A 25,922-nucleotide genomic window follows, 5' to 3' on the forward strand; every position below is an offset into this window, starting at 1 on the left:
TCTGTGTTGGACAGCAGCAGAAAGTGACCGACGAAACCAGGACGCGTGTTTGTGGACACAAACAGCATTGAGCTGGGTACGGTTGCTCATTTTGGGCGTCCCTTCAAAAAATACAATGCGTGTAATAATGCTCGGCTTATCTGCAATGATATTCTAGGAAAATGGGTCTCTGATTTCACATTGTGCAAATAAAAATACCGTGTGTCAAGGCACTATTGGGCGAGAGCTGCCTCTGCGCCAATAAAATTAAACATCATTATCGCGTAATGATAAAAAAAGTATTTTTTTTTTATATTTGAGTCAATGAATGGTTTAAAGCGTATGCCACTAAGAAATGTCCAGGTATATGAACTTCACGCGCACACACACGGAGAACAGGTGCGACTACAGTTAAAGAACCCCAGGTGGTCGAAATTTCCGGAGCCCTCCACTACGGCGTCTCTCATAGCCTTAGTCGCTTTGGGAAGTTAAACCCCATAAACCAGCCAACCAGATCGACAATACAGCGGCGCAGACTGAGTTTGTTTTCTGGGAAAGCAGTGCGCAAAACAGTAACCTACAGAAAAGCCACGCGGAAAAGTTGGGAGTGTCAACCTTGACGAAGCGCTTTCATAGCCAGCATGAAAAGAAAAAGACGTTTTACATATCTCAACAAGCAGGAAGAAGCTTGAATATTGAAACTAAGTCCGCAGTAGTTTTGCTTTGTTGATATTAGTGGCAGGCGAGTTAATGAGCTTTCGGGCGCCAAGCTGTGTGCTGCGACGGACGCCGTAGCGGGAGGGCTCCAAAATTTTTGACCCGATCGAAAGTTGAACACACGGAAATTTTAAATTTCTGCGGTGCGGAGTAAAAAAATATTTTTGAGTAATTTATAAAGATTTCTAGGATGTAGTGTTGCTAATGTGGTAAACAATCAGCATGCATTTAAGCTGAATAAAGTTTAGGAGCCAACAATCCACAACACACCATCAAACAAAACGACCTAACCAAGAAAGCGAAACCGAAACTGATTCTGAATACGAAACTGCGGCGCGCCGCCTAGTGGCGGCCTGATCATCATGCTTTTTTGTATTTTTAGTTGCCTTGCGGCCGCGTTGGCTCGTGGTGGGTTCCCGTCGTCGTGTTTGGTCCGTCGTGCGTGCTTGCTCAGCTTTTCGTCTCAACATGGGCCGCTCGAAAACCGTTCCCGACCGGTGGTTAGATTACAACGACGTCGGTGGAATCGTACCCGGAACTCGATTCATCGCTTTCAAGGTGCCACTTCGCGAATCGATATGCTCGCGTCTGCCGCCCAACAGGCGTTTCACGCCGGACCTGCTCCTGCAGCGGATTTACGGCCTAGGCCTCGTCATTGATTTGACGTGCACGGACCGGTACTACGACCCCGGGTCCCTAGTCAGTCGTGGCGTGAACCACAGGAAGATCATGTGCGCCGGCCAGCAAATACCCAGCGCGGGTGTGGTGGATGACTTCTTCCGAGCAGTCGACGCATTCGTCATGAACCCGGCTAACGACGGCAAGTTGATCGGGGTGCACTGTACGCATGGCGTGAACAGGACGGGATATCTAGTGTGCAAGTATATGATTGAAAAGCTGAGCATAGCGCCCACGACGGCAATCGAGGAGTTTCAGAACGCCCGCGGCCATCGCTTCGACAGGGACGAATATGTCAGCGATCTCCAACGTGTCGACAGGCCGGAATATCCCAGCGAATTTCGACGTTTCGACGGCCAGTATGTCTCAAATTTCCAAGGTGCTGACAGGCAGGAACACGTCAGAGACTTCCGAGGAGTCGGCAGCTCCAATAGTGAGCCTTTTGTGGCCGCTGCCCGAGCTCCTGCTACTTATGGCGGCTACAGTGACTACAGTTTCAACGCTCAGCCAGCAAGCAGCGTTCACGACTACAGTTTCAACGCTCAGCCAGCAAGCAGCGTTCACGCCTATGAGCAAAGCGGCTGGAGGTACGGGGCGCCTAGTGGAGAGAGCGTTCCCAGTTACGGCTACTTCGATGGCATGCCGCCTCAGCAAAGTGGACTTGGTATGCGCCTGCCACGGCCGATGGGGCCACATTTTCGGCAGGCGAACGGCTCGGGTGTGGCGGGTAGTGCTGAGCAATACAGCTACCGCGCCCCGTACCGCCCGCACACTGATGATGGCACGGGGCACTGGACGCATTAGGCACTGGACCAGTGAACGGTTTCAAAGAAATTTTCATTTCTCTATGCTTTGTACCGCATTGCTTTGTACTGCTGAATGTACAGAAAAGTACAGGAATTATATTTTTGGATGCAAGGGGCAAGAACAGTTAATTTAGTGACAGAGGGAAAAGGTATTTCAGAGGTGCGGCTTTCGTCTGCTGCACATGAAACAAAGCTCTTGTTGCCACTACCAACAAAATAGTACAAAATGTGTGTCACAGTTTCTGGCATATTATTTTTGTATGTCTCTTGGAAAGCATACCTTCTCCCAGGCTAAAAGCATTGTGATCTACACCTGGCTGGGTCACTTATCTGTGCATGCAATTGTTGCTGTGAGTTGCGCATTGGTACACCACTGCAGCTTCCTCCGAGATCGTAGAGGTACACCTAATCAGGCGGGCAAATTCAGGGTCACTTTCGGCTGCTGTACTTTGGCTTGTGAAGTGTCACTTTGCTGGTGTGGTGTTATTTGCAATGAATGTTGCTGACAGCTGGTAAAGTAAATGTGTGCACAAAACCTCTACCAGCACTTGCAAATTTCCAAGTTAGTACTAGACTGGCTTTTACCGTGTTTCCTTTTATTATGGTAAATAATAGCAGTGGTTTATTGGGATTTAACGTTCCAAAGCGACTCGGGCTATGAGGGACGCCGTAGTTAAGGGCTGCAGAAATTTCAACCGTGCTCCAACATCGCACAGTACACGGGCCTCCTGAATTTCTCCTCCATCAAAATTCGACTGCTGCTGCCGGGATCAAACCGACATCTACCGGCTCAGCAGCTGAGCATCATAACCACTAAGCCACTGTGGCGGCCAAATAATACATCAACTGCAACTTAAACGTTACAAGTATAACAGAACATAGTGCATCCAGCCCCGGGGCAAGCGAAATTGTGTTGTATATTGTTCACATTTAGCAAGCTCGTTATAAAGAAACACTTCACAGCAGTAAAGATTACCAATACCCCCCCCCCCCCCCCCAAAAAAAAAAAAAAATTGGAGGACGCTTAAGCTTCGTCTCTAGAAGTGGAACGTGACAGCATGTTGCTGGTGGTGGTGGTGGTGTAAACAAACAAATTTTTCATTTTTTTTACAATTGCTTCAAATAATTGATCTATTATACACACAGTAAATTTTCTTAATTACCATCAAGTTTCATTCTGAGTATTTTGACACCTTTGAACCCCCCTTTTTCATTTTTTTTTCATTTCTTTTTTCAATTCATTACAATGATTCCATTAACTCGTCATTGCCTATCACACACCAATCAATCACTAGAGCCACAAATTACCATTATACGATTTTCTTCACGCAGTCCTCAATTATTTTGGATACATGCTGGTGAGTACTACTAACTACGCTGAAGGCTTTTCGACCGAATGAGCTGTATATGCTGTCGCGTAGTATATAAGCATCCTTGATTTTAAGTGCTACAATTTTCGCTCAGACCTCCAATACCTAGACTACACATGCCAACTAAGTGAAGCAAGTCTGATGCACTTTAGGTTGACTGAGTTCTGCATCATATGTGCCTGAAAGCTTACATGTTATTGGCTGTATGTGACAATGATGCCATGCGACACTCACTGAAAGTGACACATTTGCCTGCCTGACAGCAGTGTTGATGGGCCTAGTGCTTTTAATTTGTGCTCATGGTTTGTCAACATGATGCCCATAGGTATATTATTGCAAGTTATTGAAACTTTTGTTGCAATATTAGCTAAAGTGGCTGTCTACTAAAGGTTAGATAGATACCCGGTGTTGCAGTGGTTATACAAACTGCCAGTTACAACAGTAGCATAAATAGCCGTGGACACCGCGGTTTATAATTATAAATGTTGCTGGCACGTTTGAACTGCGTGGCCAAGTTTGACAAATGTTACAAGCGGTAACTGCATAGGGCAATGTTTCCTTGAGATGTGCGTGTGATAGTCATGGTCTATTCCGCTTTTTGCTACCACTGGCACACCTGCATGAAATGACGAGACTTCGAAGCAGAGCGGCATGTTTTCAGCATTGCTTGGTTATAACTGCCTCAAAGTTACACGCCTCACATTATCAGATCAGTAGAGCTGCACTAGTATCCTGCTCTCAAGGCATTACAACGGTATAAAGAATGACAAAGTTCGTCGAAAATCTTTTGTGATAGCTGTATTTTTAATAAAATAAAAGAACCCGAGGGAAACTATGCAGCCATGCTAAACTACAGCTAAGACCAGCAATGAGTGAGAAACATGTCTCACCACAACCTTACCTGTTCCACTTTTACAATGCTTTCACTAGGCAGTTCTCAATGCATAGGCCAGTACGAAAAGAATGTCAGCAGCTTCTCCACTGAAACTGCACTAAAAAAAATGGTATCGCCTGCAAAATTGATTGGAAGCTATTTACCAGCCAGGCTTTTTGCTACCAGCTGATAGGCAAAATGTTCAAGATTTCCAGAATTGGGCGACAGTGGCTCGGCACATCTCAGCTTGTCATCCGAAGGCATCACACGGTGTGGTGCCATGATTCATTGCCTCATGTGGTTAGCGCTGCAGTAATGGTAATCATCATCATTAAAATGTCAAATAGCTTGTTATTAAAGTTTTATTTGTACCAGGCATGTCAAATGAGTTCATAAGCTTGTGCCTGAACAGATTGTCAGCATAACAATTTATTTTTCATGCTTTCTTAATGAACTTGCAGTGTGGAAAGCATTTTTTTGAGTCTAGCACCTGTTTGCAATGGTCTTTTTATCCGCAGCTCAACATGCATGTTTCTTTAGCTCTGAGACTGAGGAAGTGTCATCAGTGCCTCTTGGTTGTTTCAACAAGACAGACAGAAATTCTGCATTAAATACCTTCCTTTGGTGTGGAACCAACACTGAACACAGAAAAACGGAAAGATCACTGAGAGGATAATGCTAGAAATACAAAGCACTAATGACTTTTCATAGCACAGCTAGTCAGTGCTAATCGTCACAGGCAGGTTTTCACTTTTCGCATGTGGATCGGCAATCAGTGGAAATAGTTCCTAATATCATATGTGCTGTGATCTGTCTTATTTTCTGCATTCAGTTGGTCAAAACGTGTTCCTTGCCTGCAAGAAACTGTCACGCAGTGAAATTATGGTCGCAGAGAACGCATGCAACGCTGTGATAAAGCTTTTGGAAAAGATGTGAGCTATAAGATCTTGGAATTTTGTGGAATGGTGCACTGCACTTGAAAGCACAGAGGCATTTTTGTGCATGCCTCAGAAGTTCAAAGGGTACTGAACACTGTGCAGCGGCAACTTTGTAATACTCAAGAAAAACTGTTATGTTTATAAAAAGAGAACTTAATTTGAGTGCCAAATGTAGAGTCTGAAAAAATAGCTCAGTGAATGGTGCTGACACATTGACGACACCCTCTGCTGGATTGTACTGCTGGGTTATGCTTGTTTGTTTTATTGTCTTCAAGCCACGCAACTATTCTCTTTCTGTCCAGTAAGAACAGATACTAAAAAAAACTGATGCAAGTGACTTTGTGACCTTCTGCGCGCATTCTTTCTTATGCTGCATATCTGTTGCAGTTCATTTTTAGCGTGGCAGCGTTTGAGCGGAGGACGTTGAAGGAAAAAACCACACGCATTGTCACACTAATTCAGGGTTGGTCGAGAGCGCTGTGACGTCACACATTAAGCTGTGGAATGAAAATGATCCAGACTCTAGTGAAATTGCGACTGTAAGGTCATAGCATGACTAAAATGTCATTGCGACATATGCAGATATGAAGTAAATTAATTACGCTGAAAAGAAAACTGGAGCAATTCGTTTCAAATCGAACCCATGACCCTTTGGGTTTCCAGTCAGACATGCTACTCCTAGGCCATTGAGACTCATTTGTTCGACTTGGTTAAAAGCAGACCTTGTGTCTGTGTCTTGTGTGTTATATGGTCTAGGATGCCTACTGATGTGTGCTATTGAGTGTGTATAATTAGAAACAGGTACTAATTAAGAAATTTGCACTAATTAAGAATAACCATTAACACTGTCATGTCATACCCTTCAGGCGGAGCTTAAATGCTCCCCTAATTTTTGTGAGGGCACTTTAATTCCAATCTATTCTCCGATTATAACTGCGGTTTTTTTTTTTAAACAGATTTGAGAACACCACCGACCAGCAAAGATCAATATCCGGCATATATGTCATTGCTTACATTGATGCTTGATGCTTGCCGCCGTGACTTAGTGGCTGTGACGCCCAGCTGCTGAGCCTGAAGGGAGTGAATCCTGGCTGAAGCTCCGAATACCACATGCCCACCACTGCTTATATTCATGAGAAGTACATTAATATAATTATTTAATGTGCCTGCTGAGCAGCCTTGCTTCATGGTGGAAAGTCTGCACTGTGTGACTGCCCTGTGTTTGGTAGTGAAGGGCAGACGCTGTATTATACTGGTCTCAGCACTCAGCAGCCCTCAGCAGCCCTCTGCTGCATTTGCCTGTGACTTTCAGTGCTCGCATCTTGGCTTGGTCTCCAGACTGCATTTCTCTCTTCTCACTTTCCCTTTTACGCCACTTTTCCCTAGTGCAGTATAACCAGCCAGAACACCCTTGTAGTAGTTAGCCTCCCTGCCTTTCCTCTACCTCTAGTCTCTCTCTAAGAAAGATTATGGTCTGGTCTTGCTTTGCTATTTCCTAAACAGAAAAGCATTGCAGACTGAATGGACGGAAGCATTCAGAAAGATGACAGACACTTCGCCCAGTACTGCTCATTTACAGACTTGCATAGTATAAAGTATATATATATATATATATATATATATATATATATATATATAGTCAGCCACGGGGCTGACCATATATATGCTCAGCCCTGTGGCCCAACATATTTTGGCCATTTTGACGAGTTACGTGCACTGGAGGAGTTGCTTTGCCCGCAAGCTTCTAGAAAGCACATGCATTTTGATACAGTGTAGCCAAAATTTATTGAGCCATAGCGCCAGGGATAACCACATTTTCGAAGTTCTAAAAACTGATATCGATATTACTTGCAGTGGGCTACAGGTCTCCTGATAATTAAGGAGCCTTACAGTAATAGTTAAAAACTTAGCTCTTCAATATTAGTTAACCAGTTAGCTCGTCTTAGTTGTATCGTGATATAACTAACAGTGCAATGCTGCAAAAAGCTCCCTTCTGACACAAAAAGCCTATTTTTAAAAATTGTGTACAGCCTTAGGTGAAACACCCTGTATAGCTTCTACAGCAACGGCTGTATGTGGGACGCGGAGGTAAACAATATCACCTTAGTATGCTAGAACTTGAAAGCTCTCACTTTTGTCTGGTAACGTTTCCCAGGCGAGCTTGCTCTATATGGCTGTATGAGTATGAGCCCAGTAATGGGTGTCTTTGAGATTGCACCATCAGGTTTTCATATCTTGTGGTGGCTTGGGAGTGGGAGGTATCACGGGGTGCAATACAGCTACTGCTGTTATTCTCATCTTGGAGATGAGAAAAGTTTTGGAGCTTTTTGCTTTTGCTATGTCAAATGCCCACAACACAATTTCTTTACTTACTCTTCCCTAGAAGCGTGCCCTGAAGTTATGGACAGGCATGAACATGCACATACAGGTGCAATGGAGCAGAGGGTTCACCCAGTAGGCATGGCGGAGGGTGCAAAGAATCTTTATTCCTTGCTTCCCATAAGACATGAGCTGGAAAGTGCTAGCATTAACTTCATCATTATCATCATCATCCCAAGCATGTTCACTGCAGGGTAAGGGCCTTTCCCACCGATCTCAAATTAACTCTGTCCTCCACCAGCTGTGTCCACCCAATTTCCACTAACTTTCAGATATCATTTGCCGACCCGCTACATTTGCCTTTCACTCCATGTCAGTGCAAAAATTTCGTACAAATATGTACACGTCCAATTTTACTGCAGCTTTTTTATCAATTTCATTCGCGTTATATCGGGCGAGGTTATATAGACACCCTAGTTAGGGGCTTAAAAAGTATTTTTTATATCTTCATTGTGCTACAGCCTCGTCAGAAAGAGTGACGATAAATGCAAACAAGTATATGAAAAAAATATGCAGAAGTCAACCATTTGAAAGTTGAAATTTTTTCGCAGAAACCGTTCCTGTGTAGCGAGTTTTTATTATACGTTCAGAACAAAAAAAAAAGACGGGTGGTTTTTTAAGTCCCTCTGGGCGTTGCGTCGGCGATGTTGCGGGTGTGTTGGGCTCGTAGTCCGAACTTGTTGCGATGCAGTTCCTGTACCGCTGCCATTTGCTCCCCTTATTTGCTTTATCCTCGCCTTCCCTTTTGGATTGCTTGGTTTCACTCGGTCTCGGCAGATGACCAGCGCGCCTTAACTGTTACTCCTTTTCGCTGGGCTTCAGTACTGGCCCCGAATTAGGTTCTTGCTTTTCCTCCTTGGTAAGTACCAAGTAGTAATTAAGGCATCACTGTCATCATCAGGCAAGTAGACGGCGCGCGCTCATGGCAACTGGGGTCCAGACGGACTGATGACTGTGGGAGCGACGTGACAGCATGAAATAGATGAGTTCTTTCCTTTAATATTTGGACAGTAAGGTGTGTTTAGATTTAGGCTAGTTAGGTGCAGGCTAGAGAGCAGAATTTAGGTCAGTGTCCTAGCGGCCAGGTTTATTTGTACTGGTAGCTAGGAATTTCAGCGTTCATTCGTGAGTTATTTTATTAGTGTGTTAGTTATTTTAGGAAGGTGGTTATTCCTTTTCTAGGTGATTGGCATTTGCAATGGGCGGAATTTTATTCGGACACGTTTTTGCAAGAGGTTTTTTTTTTTTCAGCATCAGCATATTTTCAGCATTTTGTGGCAGCAATAACCGTGCAGTTATAAGATGGCCAAGCAAATAAAGGTTAAATACAGGGAGTGTTACGGAGTTGGTGAATTTGAGGGAAACCCGGTTCGAATCATTAGACGAGGCGGAAGGCGCGGATTTTATGTGCAAATGTTGCGTTTCAAGTGCACGCCTGGACAGGGTTGACCAAGAAAACGTCAAACTAGCGTCGCGTATGGATGCCCTAGAAAGGGAGCTCACGGTCAAGCAGGTTTGAACTGGGACAGCTATTTACAGGTGGCAGCTAAGAAGTCTGGAGGTGATGGAGTGGAAGGGAACAAGGTAAATCCCAGGAATGAGGTCACAGTATAATAGGAAGCAGAAACCGGAAGTTAGTAAGGAGGGAGAGAGTACTCAGGTGCTTATCGCTGGTGACTCAAACTTGAGTAGGTGCAAGAGAGGTATAATGTTTTTTTGTTTGTTTTTTTTTTGTACAAGACACGAGGACGCCGGAAAGGCAAAGGACAAACTATAATGGAGCGCGTAAAGGGAGAGAGGCGAGTATTGGTCGCGATATTTCCAGGAAGGACAGTGAACACGGTGCTTAGAGAGATGAAAAGCAAACTTTCGGAGAATATTGCAGGGCGCAGTTTGGTGGCGGTAGCGGCGGGTTAAATGATATCAACGGTAACGCCGCAGAAGTGGTGGAAAGATTAGCTCACGGAGTTGACGATATAAGGGCAATAGCACAGTAAGTGCAGATCGTAGTGTGCACAATACCGGAGGTGCTAGGACGTGGTGGCTCTAAATCGGGAGATAAGGAATTTAAGCCTGGAGAAAGGCTTCGAAGTGGCAGACATAAACAGAGAGGTGCATGGAGCAGGGGTGTGCAGAGGGTTTATACGAGGTGGCATTGATTTTAAGGCGGAAACCTTTAATGTCTCATCGTTGTAAGCAGCAGTTGTCGACAGAAAATGTCACGCTTTTCAGTTGGTGGAAACGGTCGTGACGTCACAGTGCGCGAATTTCAAACGGGGCCAATTGTACTTGACTAGTAACCATGCAACCAATTGAAGGGATCGTATAGTGATGCTCCAAGTAAGTGGGACTGAGCTTAGTTAATTGCTTAATTACCCAATTAGCCTAATTAGCTTTACTAGTCAGGCCATATAAATAAATAAAACCGATTAAGAATTTGGTCGAGCTCAGGAATCGAACCCCGGTCTTCGGCGTGAGAGACGAGCATGCTATCCACTCCGCCATGCCAGCTCGATGGTTTGGAATGAACAAAGGCGCGTCTAGTGAATACGGTGTCTTCACTCCCTCTCATCCTCCTCCATTCCCTTCCGGCGAGGTTTAGGTGTTCACCGACAAATGAGAGACATACATTTCCTTTCCTCAAAAACCAATTTACCGACGAGCGAGGCGTAGAACCGAATGGGCGATGGCGTTCTATGGACTCCTTGGCAGCGTTGCAAGACGCTGTCGCGTTCCACTCTTAGGGGCGAAGCTTAACATCTTAACCACACATCAGTGACCACACTTTAGGTCAAAAAAGTGCCCCCCTGAATTTTGTGAAGCAGTTACTGCGTAATTTCCTTTCCTCAAATACAATTTTCATTTTCTTCATTACGGCTCCTCTTTATCTTTCTTCTTTCACTCCCACTTCCTCCCTTCCTCTACGGTGCGGTTCAGGTGTCCACCGAGATGACAGAGAATTACTGCGCCATTTCCTTTCCTCTAAAAGCGTTGCGTTCAAAGGGCAAGGCATCGCGCCGAACGGGTGGTGGCGTTCCGTGGACTCCCTGGCAGCGCTACAACGCGCTGTCGCGTTCCACTCCTAAAGGCGAAGCTTAAGCATCATTAATTAGCAGTTAATTAGTATTCAGGCATTAATCAGTAATTAACGATTAATTAGTGATTTGTCATCACTTAGTAATTAGTACTCAATGATATGTGACGCCACCAGTGCCACAGAAACAGCGAAGGTGGTGCGGAAAACGCTTCCGCCTCTACCCACTTTAGACAGTCAAAGTGCCCCCTGAATTTTTAGTGGAAAGGTAGGAGCATAGATCGGCTGGCACCTAGCGGTCCGGGCAGTTACTTTTTTAGGAGGTCCACGGGGGCTCCGGGCGTAGGGGTAGGTGGAAGTGATGAAGAAAGCGTAATAATGGAGGCTGAGCCCAACAAAATGGCCTCTAGGAGGTCCTGGAAGAAAGCTACAAAAAATAAATTTAACACCAGGATAAGTTACATAAACATGAAAGGAGGTAGGAAGAGAGTGATGGCGAACGCTGTCCAATCTTCTGCTCTCGTAAGTATTTATGTGTACTGTAATCGCACATTGAGAGTGTTCACCAGAGCCACAATCGTCCATTAGCGGCGGACGTAGTACACGCACAACCGCGAATTCTCGTACAGCTTCCGCGCTCACCGTTCGATCACGCTCCTGCCCGAGCGCTTACTCACCGGGCTCCTCATCCCAGCTCTTCTGGCTCGGAGACTAACCAGCCGCTGCTGCGATTCAGGGAAATATTAACACATTATAGCGACAACCACCGCCTATTCCCGGCCCCTGCAAAAGGGCTGAGTAAGACGGAGGAGCGAACTTTAAGGCGCCTGCAGACAGGTACTCTACTCTGTCCTGCAATAATAAAACATTACGATCCTAACACGGATGGGCGATGCCCACACTGTGGGGAGACCTGTGATATCTTCCACATGGTGTGGGCATGTACTCAAAATCCCCACCTCCCCCCTTCCCCTACCCCTTCCAGAGAGGCATGGGAGACTGCCCTCCTCAACTGCTCCTCGCTTGAGTCCCAAAGGGCTCTGGTGAAACGGGCGAGAGACGGGGCCTCGTCGTGCGGTGTCCCGGACTAGGGACGCCGACCATGTAGCGGGGCCACTCTGTGGCTACCAAACTCTTTTTTTACAATATAAAAGTTTTCACCACCACCACCACGCTCCTACGCGGCACTACCGATTACGTACTACGTCCGCCGCTACGGACGAGGGTGGCGCTGGTGAACACACTCAGGGTTCGGTTACAAAGTACCCCGAAAGTAGAAGAACGGACAGCCGTCGCCGTAGCTCAGTTGGTAGAGCACCGGACACAAAATTTGGAGGTCGGGGTTCGGATTCCACCGGTGGCGTGTTGTTTTTCTTCTGCTTTCTTATTAATTATCTTTAAGCCATAAAATAATAAAGACAAAAATCCCCTCTGCTTCCTGGTTTCGGTGACTGTTGGCTTCCGTCATGTATGGCTACGGGTAGTTTATTTAGGGACAGGGGACAAATGCAGGCAAGAAAACGAGGATCTAGTTAAGTGTCTCAATGACTATAGAAAACGGTTTGGAGACGGTGCCGATATTATTCTGTTGGATGACATGAATGGGCACATCGAGGATCTGGGAGGGTACACAGATTGTAACGGGAAGTTAATGCTAGAGTTCTGTGAGCAGCGTAACCCAGTTAATGTAAATAGAGAAACTAAATGCGAAGGACAAACTTGGGAATTCCGTAACAGGCAGCCGACCATTGACTTTAAAGTAACAGGGGTTCTATAGGAAGCTCGAAAAAAATGGAAATAAACGAAGAGGGGCCGAAGTACAGTCTGGGAACAGAGTTCTCGTTTGGGCAAGTTGGTCACTGTTCATATTCACTTCTCAGCGCGAAACAGACAAGGACGAAAGACATGAAACCACAGGGACGGGTGCGTAGCTACTACCAACTGATTTTGTTGAAGCTTACGGAAGGCAATTTTATAGCAAGCCATCACCACGTGGCAACTTGCCATGAACTGGCAAGAGGCTAAACATGCTTTTTTTTTTGTCACACTGAATGATGACAACACATGAGATACTGTGTAATCCGGACGGCCAAGGCTGATAATAAACGGCAAGGCGGAGGAAGGACAAAAGCCGGATCAAAATGAACAGAACAGAAACAGGCTTTCCGCTGGAAGGCGATCTTTAAAGCAGCAGAACCGCGCTAAGCACACTGTAAACACGAATACACCTATTTGAGAGTAAAAAGAGAGTATGCTGTCCTCTAACGCACTTTCTTTAAAAAGGGACAGCGAGGACAACTTCACTCCCTTTTTACTCCTATCTGTTTACAGTGCAGGGCTTCGTAAAAAAAAAAAAAAACCAAGGGCGGGGCGGGAGCCGGCTACAAAAAAAAAAACAATGAAACCACTGACTGAAGCAAAAGCTTAGTTGGATGAAAGAAGACGAAATAAGTTTTTAAAAATATGGTTTAGCAAAACTCAGGATGAAAGAAAGAAACGCACAGCTGAAGGAATTTAAATGACATTGATTGGAGGCTATCTCTAGCTTGATGTATGTGGCCATATAAGTGCATAGGGGTCCGCTTAGGTATTTTTTGTTGTTTTTTTATGAAATGCAAAGACGCCAGAGTGCCCGTCATGTCTGAGACCAGCAGCGCGGCGAAAGCCTCGGCGTTTTTCTAAACAGCTTATCGCCACCTGATCGGGCCTGTAGAGTAGAAGCTGGGCCCCGCGCTCATTAATCCGCCATTGACGTCACATCCAACCAATGTATTCAATGCACTCAGGAAGAACCACTGTCTTTCTTAAGCTCTCTATAAGGTCCGTAGCCACTATTTATTTTTTCAACATCGTACTTTTTCTGCATCAGCATGCAGCACAATTCCATGCCATGCATTGTTTCTGTAGTCTTTATTAACAGCCACAAGTAAACAGAGCTGCGAGACATCCAAATCAGACGAGAAAAGTTCTGTTTTTAAAGCTCACGGCAAATTTGCGACCACACCTGCGCACCGAAAGGCGCGTTTTTTACAAGATCCCAGTATCGTTCTGCGTTTTGAGAACACTGATAGCTGTTTGAGGAAGCTCTACGTCGTTTCCAACGCCGTAGTACTAGCAGCAGCAGCAAAACAGTATCAGTGACGTCACAACAATGAGATCGCATGATCACTTGCTGACCAATGGTAACAACGAGGTCAAACCTGCGCTACTGCAACGGCAGACGCTGTCTCGTAAGATAGAGCACACTGCAATCATTATATATTATATATTAGAGAAGCGACCAAATTATTTTCTTGTACCGACGCCTTTGGCGCACTCTCTGGCATTCGAACTTCACGATTACAGACGATCCGTTGCAGCAGAAACGCTTGCTTAGAACAAACCCATACACGAAGCATTACGTTCATTCCAAAAAGGTGACGAGCCCCCAAAGAACGCTGCGCATTTTTTGTGCCTTACTGATGTCGAAACGGAATAATTTTGCATATTTTATCCATCATCCCTGGTTAGATGTCCCAGTAGTATCGACATCCTGAGAGGTCATGGCTTCAAGGAAGTGCATAGTATTCAGTTGGAAATTGCATTGATTTTTGTCCCCCCCCCCCCCCCCCCCCCCCCGTTAACGTTATGCGATGCCCCAATAAAGGCCTTAGGGCTAAACAAGTGACGATGAGGATGATTGCTCTCACTTTCGGAGGCATTTTAAATATCCCGTCGCTGAGGGTTGAGATTTCCCTACGAATCCTAGACAAGAATAAAAGCTTAAACTTGCGACAAAAAGTACCGCACTAAAAAAAAATGATTTAAAAGAAGAATTTCCACACGCGCTTCCAGGAATAGGCTGGAAATGGAAAAGAGGCAGGAAGGGGAGATGAGGAAAGCTTCACGAACGACGCAAGAGAATGCTAAAGGTGGCTTTTCCGCAGTACAGCAGTGCTGTACGCAGAAGCGCAACGCGTTTTAAAATGAACACTCGGCAACGAGCGCCGGTAAAAGAAGCGAGGTTATTAAGCTTGATATGCTCTCATATATACGAGCCGCAATTCCACGAAATGCGGTCGACTTCGCGCACAAGTAACGGTGCCACGGTTACTACAGCGTCTTTGAAAACGGATTGCAGCGGAAGAAAACGTAATATCCCGCGCCCAAGTTATTGTCGACGCAAGAAGATTAATGTCAGCACACAGACGTCGTGACCTGCCAGCTATATCTTAGCGCTCATAAATCTGAGTGCCTCCCCCCCCCCCCCCCCCCCTCGCCCCAAAGTCCCGTCCCTTTCGCCACGACATGGATATCCCAGGTCCCAATTCGGAAATTAAACATTTTGTTTCCACACTTTGTTTCCGCCGTCACACCTAGCTTGATAACAATTGGTTCGGTAGATCCCCGATCATCATCAACCAACACAGACCAGTCTATCATCATCAACAATCTTCGTCATCAATTACTCACATTAATAATGAAAAGGGGGGGGGGGGGGGTGCGTTTGACACAGGTGTTGCAATTCGTAGAGCAAGCCGGAACAGGACGCAGACAGAACAGGATAAATAAATGGTACATAAATGGGACAAGAACGCAAGCTGTGATTTATAGGCACATTTATCTCGGCAAAATGAACAAACAGGAACTGGGCAGAAAGTCCCCTTTCTTCCCTGCTTTCCGTTTTAAGCGAGATTAATCACTTCATAATACCTCCGCCTCGGTCACGCTCAGTCAAATCGCGAGTCGGTTCTGGCAATACTCTTTGTACAGTCGTATCGACAAAGTAACTGGAAAATAAGATCGCGGACTTCAAAAAAAAATAATAAAATACCGAAAGAGGCCGGGAGACGATCAGAAAAGCGGACGAGCTAATTTGTACAGCGGGTTAGGATGAGTCAGGGGATTCATGGTGCCCTTGCCTGCCGCAGCCCGAATGAAAACACAATGAAAAAATTCGAAATCCAGAACAGCAAAAAAAGTGATTAAAGACCTGTCACGGCGTCTCGGCGCACAGGCTGAAGCTCTGTTGCAGAGCACATGTCGGACTCGACGTCAGGAGACGACAGTCACATTCCTACAAAGGACAAAAGCTAACTCATATGCCGGTGAACTGCAGCGAAATTCCGACATTGAAGAGGGCACATAGTATACGGAGCCCCGTCAACAGAATGCTTAAAAACAACGTTTCGTACAGTCCATCGTACAGCCATTGTCAAAAGTATAAAGACCAAGCGGTTTGCTTTCCTCAAAACCGGTTTACAATTGGCAACAAGCGCCACACGATATGGCTTAGGAGCAAACCATCTTGGTCTCCTTAATTTTGAAAAACACTGCACGCGTTATACTTAGCGCGGTGCGTAGTCACACGCTCGAACCCATTACTGTAAAGTCATACTGTTGCAAACCATCGCTAACGATTTCCAGTGAAGGGCGTCGCCTATCCCTCTTCTCGCCAGGGCGCTTTTCTGCAAATTTTCACACATGCCACTTTTTTTTTTTTTTTTCAGGCGTCCTTAGCGGTAACACGAGTGCATTTCAACCAACCGCTAACAAATAACCTCATCGCCGCTTTCTTACCTGACGACCAGCCCGACCTAATGTAGCAGAGATGTTCGAGGAACGAGTCATCGCCTATGAGCATCCTCTTTTCAGCACAAACGAGAACTAGACTCCGGACGTGAGCTGGGGGCTGTGTACAGCCGGGTTCTGGAAGCCAATATTTAACTATGCATGGCTCAGACCAGAGTAAACAACTTTCTGTGGTCAGTGCCGTGAACCGAGAGAGCGATCCCTCTCTCGCCATCGCCGCTGAATCTACCGTGCGTGCAACCCCAACACCTCCCTCACCCCACGCAACCCGCAACCACAGAGGGATCACACACAGCAAGCGCGCGCGCCGCGTGTGATCGATACGGTCTCTTTTTAGGTGCGGTGCCCAAGCTGGCGAGGCGTGAGAGCGCCGGCACCTGTGGCGTCTAGGTGGTGCTGCTGCCGTGGCGCGCCTCAGGTCCTCCCCCCCCCCCCCCCTTCCCCCTCCTCCCTAAGGAGCTCTCTCTCTTTCGGAGACGACCCCGAGAAACGACACTCGAGATTCGGAATGACGCGCACGTGTCAGTCCCGCGCATGTGTCAATCGATAACCGATTGGCGCGAGGCGTCTCTGCCTTGCCAGTACGACCGACTCCGTCGCCGAACTTAGAATGATGGCAACAGCCGCTGGAGTGAGCCGCCCATAGTAATTGAAAGCAGGCCGCGGACGACGTGATCCTCGTCCGGATTTGCTAATACCTGTAATTTGCTCCCCAGGACGGCAGCCGCTTTGACATTTCGAGCTCGCAAAGCAAATCCCTATAAGCGCTATGAACCCTGTCTGAAAGATGTTTCCGGAGACATGTCATTAAGCCGCAGTGGGGATGTAACAGCGATACAAGAGAGATTTGAGGGTATATAGTGGTCTGGTGAAGCTTTAGGAACTCCTTGTCGTTGAAAGAAACTCTTTTCTGGCGGTCTTGTGGAGGCAGTTGGCCAGTGATAAGAGAAGGTGAGTGAACTGTTGTTCCACATGACTGCGAGCATCGGACAGCCGCGGCCGGTGGTGCGGCTAAGGCTCTGTAGTCGGATACAACTGAAGAGCTCAGCGGCTCTTCCCCGTCAAAGGACCTCCTCCTTCAGGCCAATGGCGTCGGCCGATTCTCGTGACCCTGCTAGTTTGACGAAGGATGGGGTGGTAGATGAAAGAGGATAGTAGGGGATAGTCCCTTCCCTTCATAGTAGGGGTTAGACCTCTCTCTATTTTGTGACGCCGCTCCCTGCATTCTCACGCTCGCAGGGTCATCGGAATCGCCAATGCCACTGGCTGGAAGGATATCCTTTGACGGGGAAGAGCCGCCGAGTTCTTGAGTTGTACCCGACTATAATGAAAACGAACAGTGCACCCTCGATATATCGACACTGTTGCGTGTTGCCAAGAGAAAGCCGTTTCCAGCAGAACTACTAATTACTTATTTAGCCGCAATTCGCAGTAAAGTCAAGTTCACACACGAGTACGATTAAGACATTATTAATGCAATAGCATTATAGAGTAGTCACACCGAAACCCCGCCGATGCCCAGTGTCACGAATTTCGCTGATTGGTGGAGAACGGCTACGTGACCTGGTGACGTCATCATAACCCGCCCACCGTGTTGTAAGCAAAACAATTTCTAGGCAGTAACCTAGATAAAGAATCCAAATAAAAAAAATCGGGAAAAAATTGGCGGTCGATCTACGTAGTTCGGCCAAATGCGAATTAAGTGCGCTAGTAATTCGGTTTTCACTTGGGTTCCAATGTTCGGATCCTTGTTCACGGATGAAAGTTGTTCGGATAGCGATAATGAGTTAATGCCCATACATGTGGTTATTCTCTACTTTACATTCATAGATTCTCGGGAGTCGTCATGCCACTCCTGGCCCAGTGGAGCAGCGGTTAAGGGATGCGCCACTGCCCTGCGATGGCAGAGATTGGTGGGGCTTGTGCGACCCAGGTTGCTCTTCCCGAGCGACCTCGCGCGACTAATGATTAGCTGAACTGCCACCTGCCACAGTGGGCAGTATGTTATACCCTACGTATACACTAGGAAGCTATACGCAGGCTGCCCACCTGCCCACATAGGCAGGTGGGCAGCCTGCAAAAAACCGTGTTCAGACATGCAAACAGACAAAAAGAGGGGACACTCCGCCTTAAGGGCATGACGCGATAGTGCAATGGGTTGATTCCCGCATAAGCAGAAGGTCATTCTCTATTAAGGCGAAAGCCTTTAATGCCTCATGCTGTCGTTAGCAATCCGTGTCGGCAGCCGTGTCTGCGTCCGTGTCGGCAGCCGTGTCGACAGATGTGTCCGCGTTTAGACGGGTGTTGTTGGGACTGGGGCATCCCACTGTTGTCACCACTGTTGGGACTGAGAGTCCGAGCCAGGAAACGGTCGAGGCGACGGTGAGTAAAAGGACGTTTATGTACAGTATGTACAAGGGCTTTTACATGATACAAGGGCAAGAGCACCACGGGCAGGCACACAGAAGAAGGGCGGCCCCGGCGGCGAGCGTAGCTCCGGCGTGATGGCTCTTCTGCTGCCCGTCTGCTCCTCGGGTTCAGCGCGGCTCCGCTTTTAAAGCCGCTGGAAACGGTTACGGCAGCCAGCCGTTCAAATCCTCCAATCACTGGCCACCGTTCAAATTAGACCAATGGTCGAGAGCCGGCGAGCGTCTGAGGAGTTCGCACCGACGGAGAGGAGGAGAGGAGGAAGGGTCCGTGTCGGCGCCGCGGCCTCGGGGTGAGTCACGCTGCATGTCGCGACTTGTCCGAGAAAGTCTGGGCCTGCTTTGAGCGTCGGCGAGCGCGCAGCGCTTGTTTCCAGGGGGGCCAGCCAGCGAAATGGGAGCTCCGGCACTACAGTGTCCACCGAGATATGTGAGACAGTTACTGCGTAATTTCCTTTCCTAAAATACAATTTTCAGTTTCTTCATTACGGCCCCTCTTTCTTCTTTCACTCTCACTTCCTCCCTTCCTGTACGGTGCGGTTAAGGTGTCCACCGAGATGACTGAGAATTACAGCGCCACTTCATTTCCTCAAAAAGCGTTGCGTTCAAAGGGCAAGGCATCGCGCCGAACTGATGGTGGCGTTCCAGTTCCGCGGACTGCCTGGCACCGCTACAAGACGCTGTCGCGTTCCACTCCAAAAGGCGAAACTTAAGCACCATTAATTAGCAGTCAATTAGTGCTGAGTGATTAATTAGTAATTAGTCAGTAATTAGTAATTTATCATTACTTCGTCATCACTCCAAAAGGCGAAACTTAAGCGCCATTAATTAGCAGTCAATTAGTGTTGAGTGATTAATTAGTAATTAGTCAGTAATTAGTAATTTATCATTACTTCGTCATCAATTATGTGTGCCGTCATCCAGTGGTGACGTCACCAGTGTCATATAGGCGAAGTGGCGTGGAAAACACTTTCGCCTCTACGCACTCTAGACAGTCAAAGTGCCCCCTGAATTTTTTTGTACATTCAGAGATCCCTGAGAGTCCTCACACCACTCCTGGCGCAGTGGTGGAGCAGGTAAGCGATGCGCCACTGCCCTGCGATGGCAGGCGCTTATAGCGATGTGCTTTGTGTGCCCCATGTTGCTCTCCCCGAGCGACCAATCATTAATTTAATGGTCACCCGCCACGGTGGGCAGTTTGTTCACAATCCGATGGGCAGGCTGTGATGACGCTGCAAGGTCACGTGACCTAGGTGGCCAACCTGCCCCCTGGGTTGCTCTCCTGGCGCCACCTGCCAGTCATGCTCGTGATGTTGCACACACGGCGACACCCGGTTTTATCTAGCAGAGTGAAGCTGTCGCTTCAAAAACACATTGACAAACACACTGAGGCGAATGCCCACTATAAGCGCTATCGCACTAAAATGTGATATATGCAAATGTCGGCACCGTCACACATTGCGTCACAAATTGGCTCGAACACACACCTAACCTGCGACAAACGTGTGACCTAATATGCTATCGCATTCCACTCCTAAAGTGACTCGCGTTCCCGCATAGTTTTTGCTTCGTCGCATACATTATTTAGTCGCATTCCACTTTGCCCTAGTGAAATTTTGCAATAATTCACTATCAACTACGACTCAAGATTAATGAATTCTTAACAAGCGTTATGCTCGTGCACGTCCTGTAACCTCTTCGCTTTTCACGGCGCTCAACGCAATTACCTCCATCTTCTTCAAAGCCCGTAGTGGCCTAACAGGCCATGAAATAAGATTCTAGAGAGAGAGAGAGAAATGACTTTAACTCCGGAGTTATGACGCTAAGACAGCTGAGGTCCTCTGCTCAGCACACGAGAAGGAGAGAGAGAGAACACGCAGGCCTGTGGACTACTCAAAGTGGTGTTTGAAGCTCGCTTAATTAATTTCGCACGAGCCCGCCGCATCTGGATCTGCTTGCCTGTCAAAGCGCTTTGAAGTGCACGAGGCCGTCAGGCCGGCGTCCGTCACTCAGAAGTTAAAGCAGGCAAACACCATTCCGCAAAATAAAAATCCACATTCCCCCAAAATAAAGAGGGAATACAAGTACCAATACATCCACCCTCCTCACTTCGAGCCACTGAGAGGGCGAGAGGATAGCTGGGGAGAGGGAAGCAGCCGCGGAATGTGCCGCAAGAGACGGCGCCGCAATGCCTCTCATGCCCGTCAATTGATTTTTTAGAGACGAGCAAAGACCAGAGCAGACCAAAAGTCCGCTCTGGCGCCGACGGGGCACCGGGATGAAAGGGGCGATAGCGACGGAAAGGGGAAGAAAGGGAAAAAAGGGACGCGCGGGCGAGAACAGCCCGACGGAGGATGCCCGGGAGAAGGACGTCTATTAATAGGCCGCGCCCGGAGCTGCTGCGCCGCCCATGGTCTGGCCGCGCTCTCGTGACTTGGGCAATCGGAGAGCCCACCGACCTGTGGATGACGCGAGCGCAGAAAAAAACCAGTTGCGAGCTAATTGTAACGTTTACTGTCCCGTTTCCTCCCTCTTTATTACTATTATTTTTTTGAAGCTCAGATAATAAATCCGCATGGGGTCAGGACCGAGTTCCGAGGCTGCGACCGCTGGCACGACTACGACTCTCTAACGAGAGCTTCGTTTCAGGAGCCACTTTACGACACTACTAATTAAGTTTGTGGGGTTTTTTCGCGTAGTTGCACCTCGTTGAGCCAAAATGGCTTTAGCTGAAACTTATAAAAAGAAAAGCGAAACATACGCATGGCAGAACGATATGCGTACAAGTTTTTACGGTCACGTCTCCTGGCTATGCGCAATGTTTCCAGGAATGTATTCTGACAGTGTTTCGATTGCTTTTGCGCTTTCATAATACTAACCAGAAAAAAAAAGGTACTCTTAAAAAGTCGCTTAAAACTTGTCAAGTGACGAAAAGAAAAAAGGTTTCTTCCTACCATTTACAACAAGACATGACGTTACGTGAAAAACCCCTCACACGACGAAGGCGATTCGTGAGCGGTGCTTCACCGAGACACTTCGTGAGACGAGCACGAAGAATGCCGCTTGCGAAAGATGCATCAAGTGCCGCTTTGATCTCCTTTTTATTTTTTGTCGTTTATCTTCCAGGTCATTTATCTTCTCCCGGAAGGGACAAAATATCAACGGTCACAACACACAGGGGGCGACCGGCTCGGACGTCGTCACTGACTACGCAAGCTTGTTGCTTGTGTATACAGACGGGTTATAGCGCACAGAGCGCAAAACACGGAAGCCAAAATCACCCGACATTGCGCCTAAAAGGAGGAGAAAAAGTAAGGATCTAACTAAAGGCCACCGACTTTCGTAAGAATGTGTAATGGAATTTATCCTTGCCGCGCCTGGGCCAAAAGTTATATTCGCTAGAGCGCGCCAAGAAATGAGTTGCAGCCGGCCAAGCGCACCGGTAAATTCGATATTTATAAGAGCGACCGGTCGAAGCGGACTTTCTCGCAGCAGGTTGAACTATATAAAAAAAGTAGAAATATATATAAAAAAACATAATAAATAAAAAGCTCCCCCCCCCCCCCCCCCGCCCCCCTTCCGAACTTTTGACGTCGGAATTCTATACACGGCGGCAACGTTCGTCGACGGGAATGCAAATGAGAGAAAGAGACCCACTTTAGCTACACCCAAGGCAACGTAAGGGTCGTCCCGTGCCTCTCTCGTTTCCGGAACATGTGGTCGATATTTCCGCTGTGGTGGCTGCATGTATACGAAGGATAGCTTGTAATGGTGCAGCGGGCTAGTGGAAATTCATGCTATATGCACACGCAAAGTGACGAGGAAAAGGTTGGAGTAAACCTAGGTTTACAACGAACGCATATGCAATAATATATAGTAGAAATCAGTAACGAATCTTCCCTATTTATTTTTATCCGCATCGTCGCCAATGTTGAACACGTTGACAAAAAAAGTTCCTGAAAAGCCCCTAAGTTATGCTCCTCGATAATACTAGGTATATATATATATATATATATATATATATATATATATATATATATATATACAGGTTGCGAAAGCGTGAAGTACTAGACTGCTTATAAGAATATATAGAACTCGACGTTTCGATCGGAAGACCGATCTTCTTCAAGAGTGATTTTACATTGTTAATGCATCCCCTTTTATAGGGGTGGGCACAGAACAGGTAAGTGGGAAACATATATATATTATATATATATAAAATCGTCCAACAATTTTTAGAGAAGGTGGTCCTAACACCAGGTAAGGTGGTCCCAGTGTATAAATCTGCAAGCAAACATTCACCACATAATCCCATGTCCAACACCAGCATCGGAGACAAGATTTCGGCATGTTATTTTCTCACACATCGTAAACTTTCTGGAATTAAATTCACTTATCCATCGTGCTCAACACGCTTTACCCAAGCGAGACACAATTTGTTCTCTTCGAATATCCACAAGATACATGTTATTTTCCATCGCTGTTCCATCGCAGACTGCATTTTCTTAGATTCCCCTAAAGCGTTCGACACAGTTTACCATCGGCTTTTGTTACCAAAATTACATCCAATAAGGACTTTATACTTACGTTCTAAGAGAGACTGAATCTTGCATAACGCACCGTTAGGAGCTTGTCACTGCTGACAACGTTACTGCTGACAACGTTAACTCCCTACTGCATTCTTTACCATCGGACGTTCCCCAAGGCGCCTGGAATTAACCAACACTGACACGCTCGCACTGCAGTCCGAGCCATTTCATCCCGGTGCGCAACGTGCTAATTGGAATGAGATGTAAAAAGATGCAAACTTATGCGTATCTCCTGCAAAACTAACAGCTTACCAACATACAGTCTTTGTTATTGTTCTGGTATCCATTGTCTCGTGCAAGTGCCATAGGCTTTCACATCGCTTCTAATCTCAGCTGGAAAACCAATGCCTACTGAGCACGTTGTTGACAAGGCTTTCATTCGGCCCAGACTAACGCTGAGCTCATCTCTTACAAAACCATTGTACGTTCACAACTATAGAGCACGCGTCATCCATATGGTGCCCGAGGGTTGTCATTCTTATTAACCAATCAGAAGCAATCTAGAATAGAGCGGCATGCTTTATCTTTTCTAATTATCAGTGTATTTCTCACGTAGTAAGCACCATGAGCTCATCTTTCATAAGGTTCATAACCACGCAAAGCTGCAGAGTGAATTGCTTGTTCACTTTCACATACATCATCATGGTTGGACCATACACATAAGGTTGGCATGATTCAATGTCGCACTGACACCTTCTCCATTCATTCATACCACTAACGTCGAAAAACTAGAACCACCTTCCCTCTTTTATTGCCATAATACTGATACCATTTCTAAACGCTGTACTCAATATAGTAGATTAACTAGCCACAATATCACAATTCTTGAACCAAACTGTTTTCATTATTAATTTTACAGCTTTACAGTTGTCGCACCAACGCTCCGCCAATGTACGAGACGAAATTCCCTGATTGGTCGAGACAGTGATGACGCCACAGCTGTCACGTGACCTCAAAGGTCCCATTCAGCCTGCTGCCAAAACACTTTCTGGCCACGAACCGAACTCTAACCCGCAACGGCACGAACAGATCAGCTCATCTGTCCACTGCATCAGACCACTGCGCCCTCGACGCAGCCGAGCATCCCGCATGTTTAAGTGCCAATCTCCCGTTCTGTGCTTTGGATGTCGTAGTCTTCATCAACTTCCATCCGTGAGCGAGTCAGTCCAAAACTAAGAACACGCAGGCACCTGCAGTCGAAACATGAGTACGCCTATATGGGAGTAAACCGGGAGTAAGCTGTCCTCTAGCACACTCCCTTTTCCATTACAAGCACTTGCGACTGGAGCTCTCCGACCCACGTCCTTACTCAACCAGGAGCAGATGCGAACTGATTCAGGGGCCGCCGCGCCTTGATTTCCCCTTGGAACATCTAGAGTTCGAATTTCGGCTTGGTTGTGCACACATCTACACAAAAAGGAGTAAAAAGGGAGTGTTCTAGAGGACAGTTTACTCCCTTTCCACTCATTTCGTGTTTAGAGTGTACTGCAACCAAGCCCAAATTCGAACGCTTTAGATGTTCCAAGGGGAAATCAAGGCATCTGCTCCTGGTTGAGTAAGGACGTGGGTCGGAGAGCTCCAGTCACAAGTGCTTGTAATGGATGCAGAACACACCGCTATCGATTTGCAATATTAAGGTGACTTCGGGGTCTACCTTTTTTTTGTGTGCACAATTTTTTATTACTATTGTCTGTAGCAATATGATGTACTAGTCATCAGTCATCAGCCCACTCCCTTCTACTACGTCGTATGCATTGAGGGCAGAAATAAACAAATGAATACACTGCTGCTTTCCACACATTCGTATAACCGCGTTCAGGCGATGCCGGTTTTCATTTTCTCGATGAAAAGAGCGGCGCGTGCCTTTTCTCCGCCTGGCCACTGAATAATGCTGCAACTGCATCCCTACTGCGGCAGTGCTAATAACGGCGCTGAAAATAAATAACTGAATCAATTTGCCCGGTTCAGAAGCCTTCTTAAATCCACGTCAGTAGCCAACGTTTACCTTCGAGAAATGAATTTTTAGTCTGCAAAGAAGAAAAAACACGAAAGATAACGGAATTTTGACGCCTCCATCACACAGTTAAATTTCTTTTATTTATGCCCAGTCCCTTTTCTCCTTTCGTGCTAACACCAGGGGTTATGCTTTGAAACCAGTGTGCGATTACCTCCATAGTTTTGTCATTGCTACAGCAAGATTCCTTCGTTGACTTGAAATCTCTTTCGAAATTGCGTTCATGTTCTTTTCAAAACTAATCGAAGGATTTGTCCACCCTAATCCATACTTATACCACAACCCTTCTTCCCTAATTCCTCTTTTCCATCTCTAATACGATCGCTATATATTAACTGTCAGTAGCTATTTCATCTATTTTCTTGAGATTCCGCACCAAAGATTTGTCCAAGGATTTGTCCACCCTAATGCATACATATACCACAACCTTTCTTCCCTAATTCCTCTTTTCCATCTCTCATACGATCGCTATATATTAAGTGTCAGTAGCTATTCCATCTATTTTCTTGAGATTCCGCACCAAACCGTGGCCGATTCCACGTGGGTA

At 46.6% G+C, this 25,922-nt stretch overlaps 2 protein-coding genes across 2 annotated transcripts in view; one reads left to right on the top strand and one right to left on the bottom strand.

Annotated features, from left to right (window-relative positions):
- The window catches only part of LOC149342956 (uncharacterized), a 93,712-nt gene that overhangs the window by 18,595 nt on the left and 49,195 nt on the right, over positions 1 to 25,922 (bottom strand). The window lies entirely within an intron of this gene.
- Positions 1,078 to 3,172, top strand: LOC149342957 (RNA/RNP complex-1-interacting phosphatase homolog). Its single transcript, XM_089545508.1, has one exon. The coding sequence runs from the start codon at positions 1,165 to 1,167 to the stop codon at positions 2,176 to 2,178; it is 1,014 nt and encodes a 337-aa protein (XP_089401634.1). The 5' UTR covers positions 1,078 to 1,164; the 3' UTR covers positions 2,179 to 3,172.

This window comes from Amblyomma mixtum, chromosome 5 (assembly GCF_055824585.1).
Source record: "Amblyomma mixtum isolate Tamu chromosome 5, ASM5582458v1, whole genome shotgun sequence".
Classification (NCBI taxonomy): Eukaryota; Metazoa; Arthropoda; class Arachnida; order Ixodida; family Ixodidae; genus Amblyomma; species Amblyomma mixtum.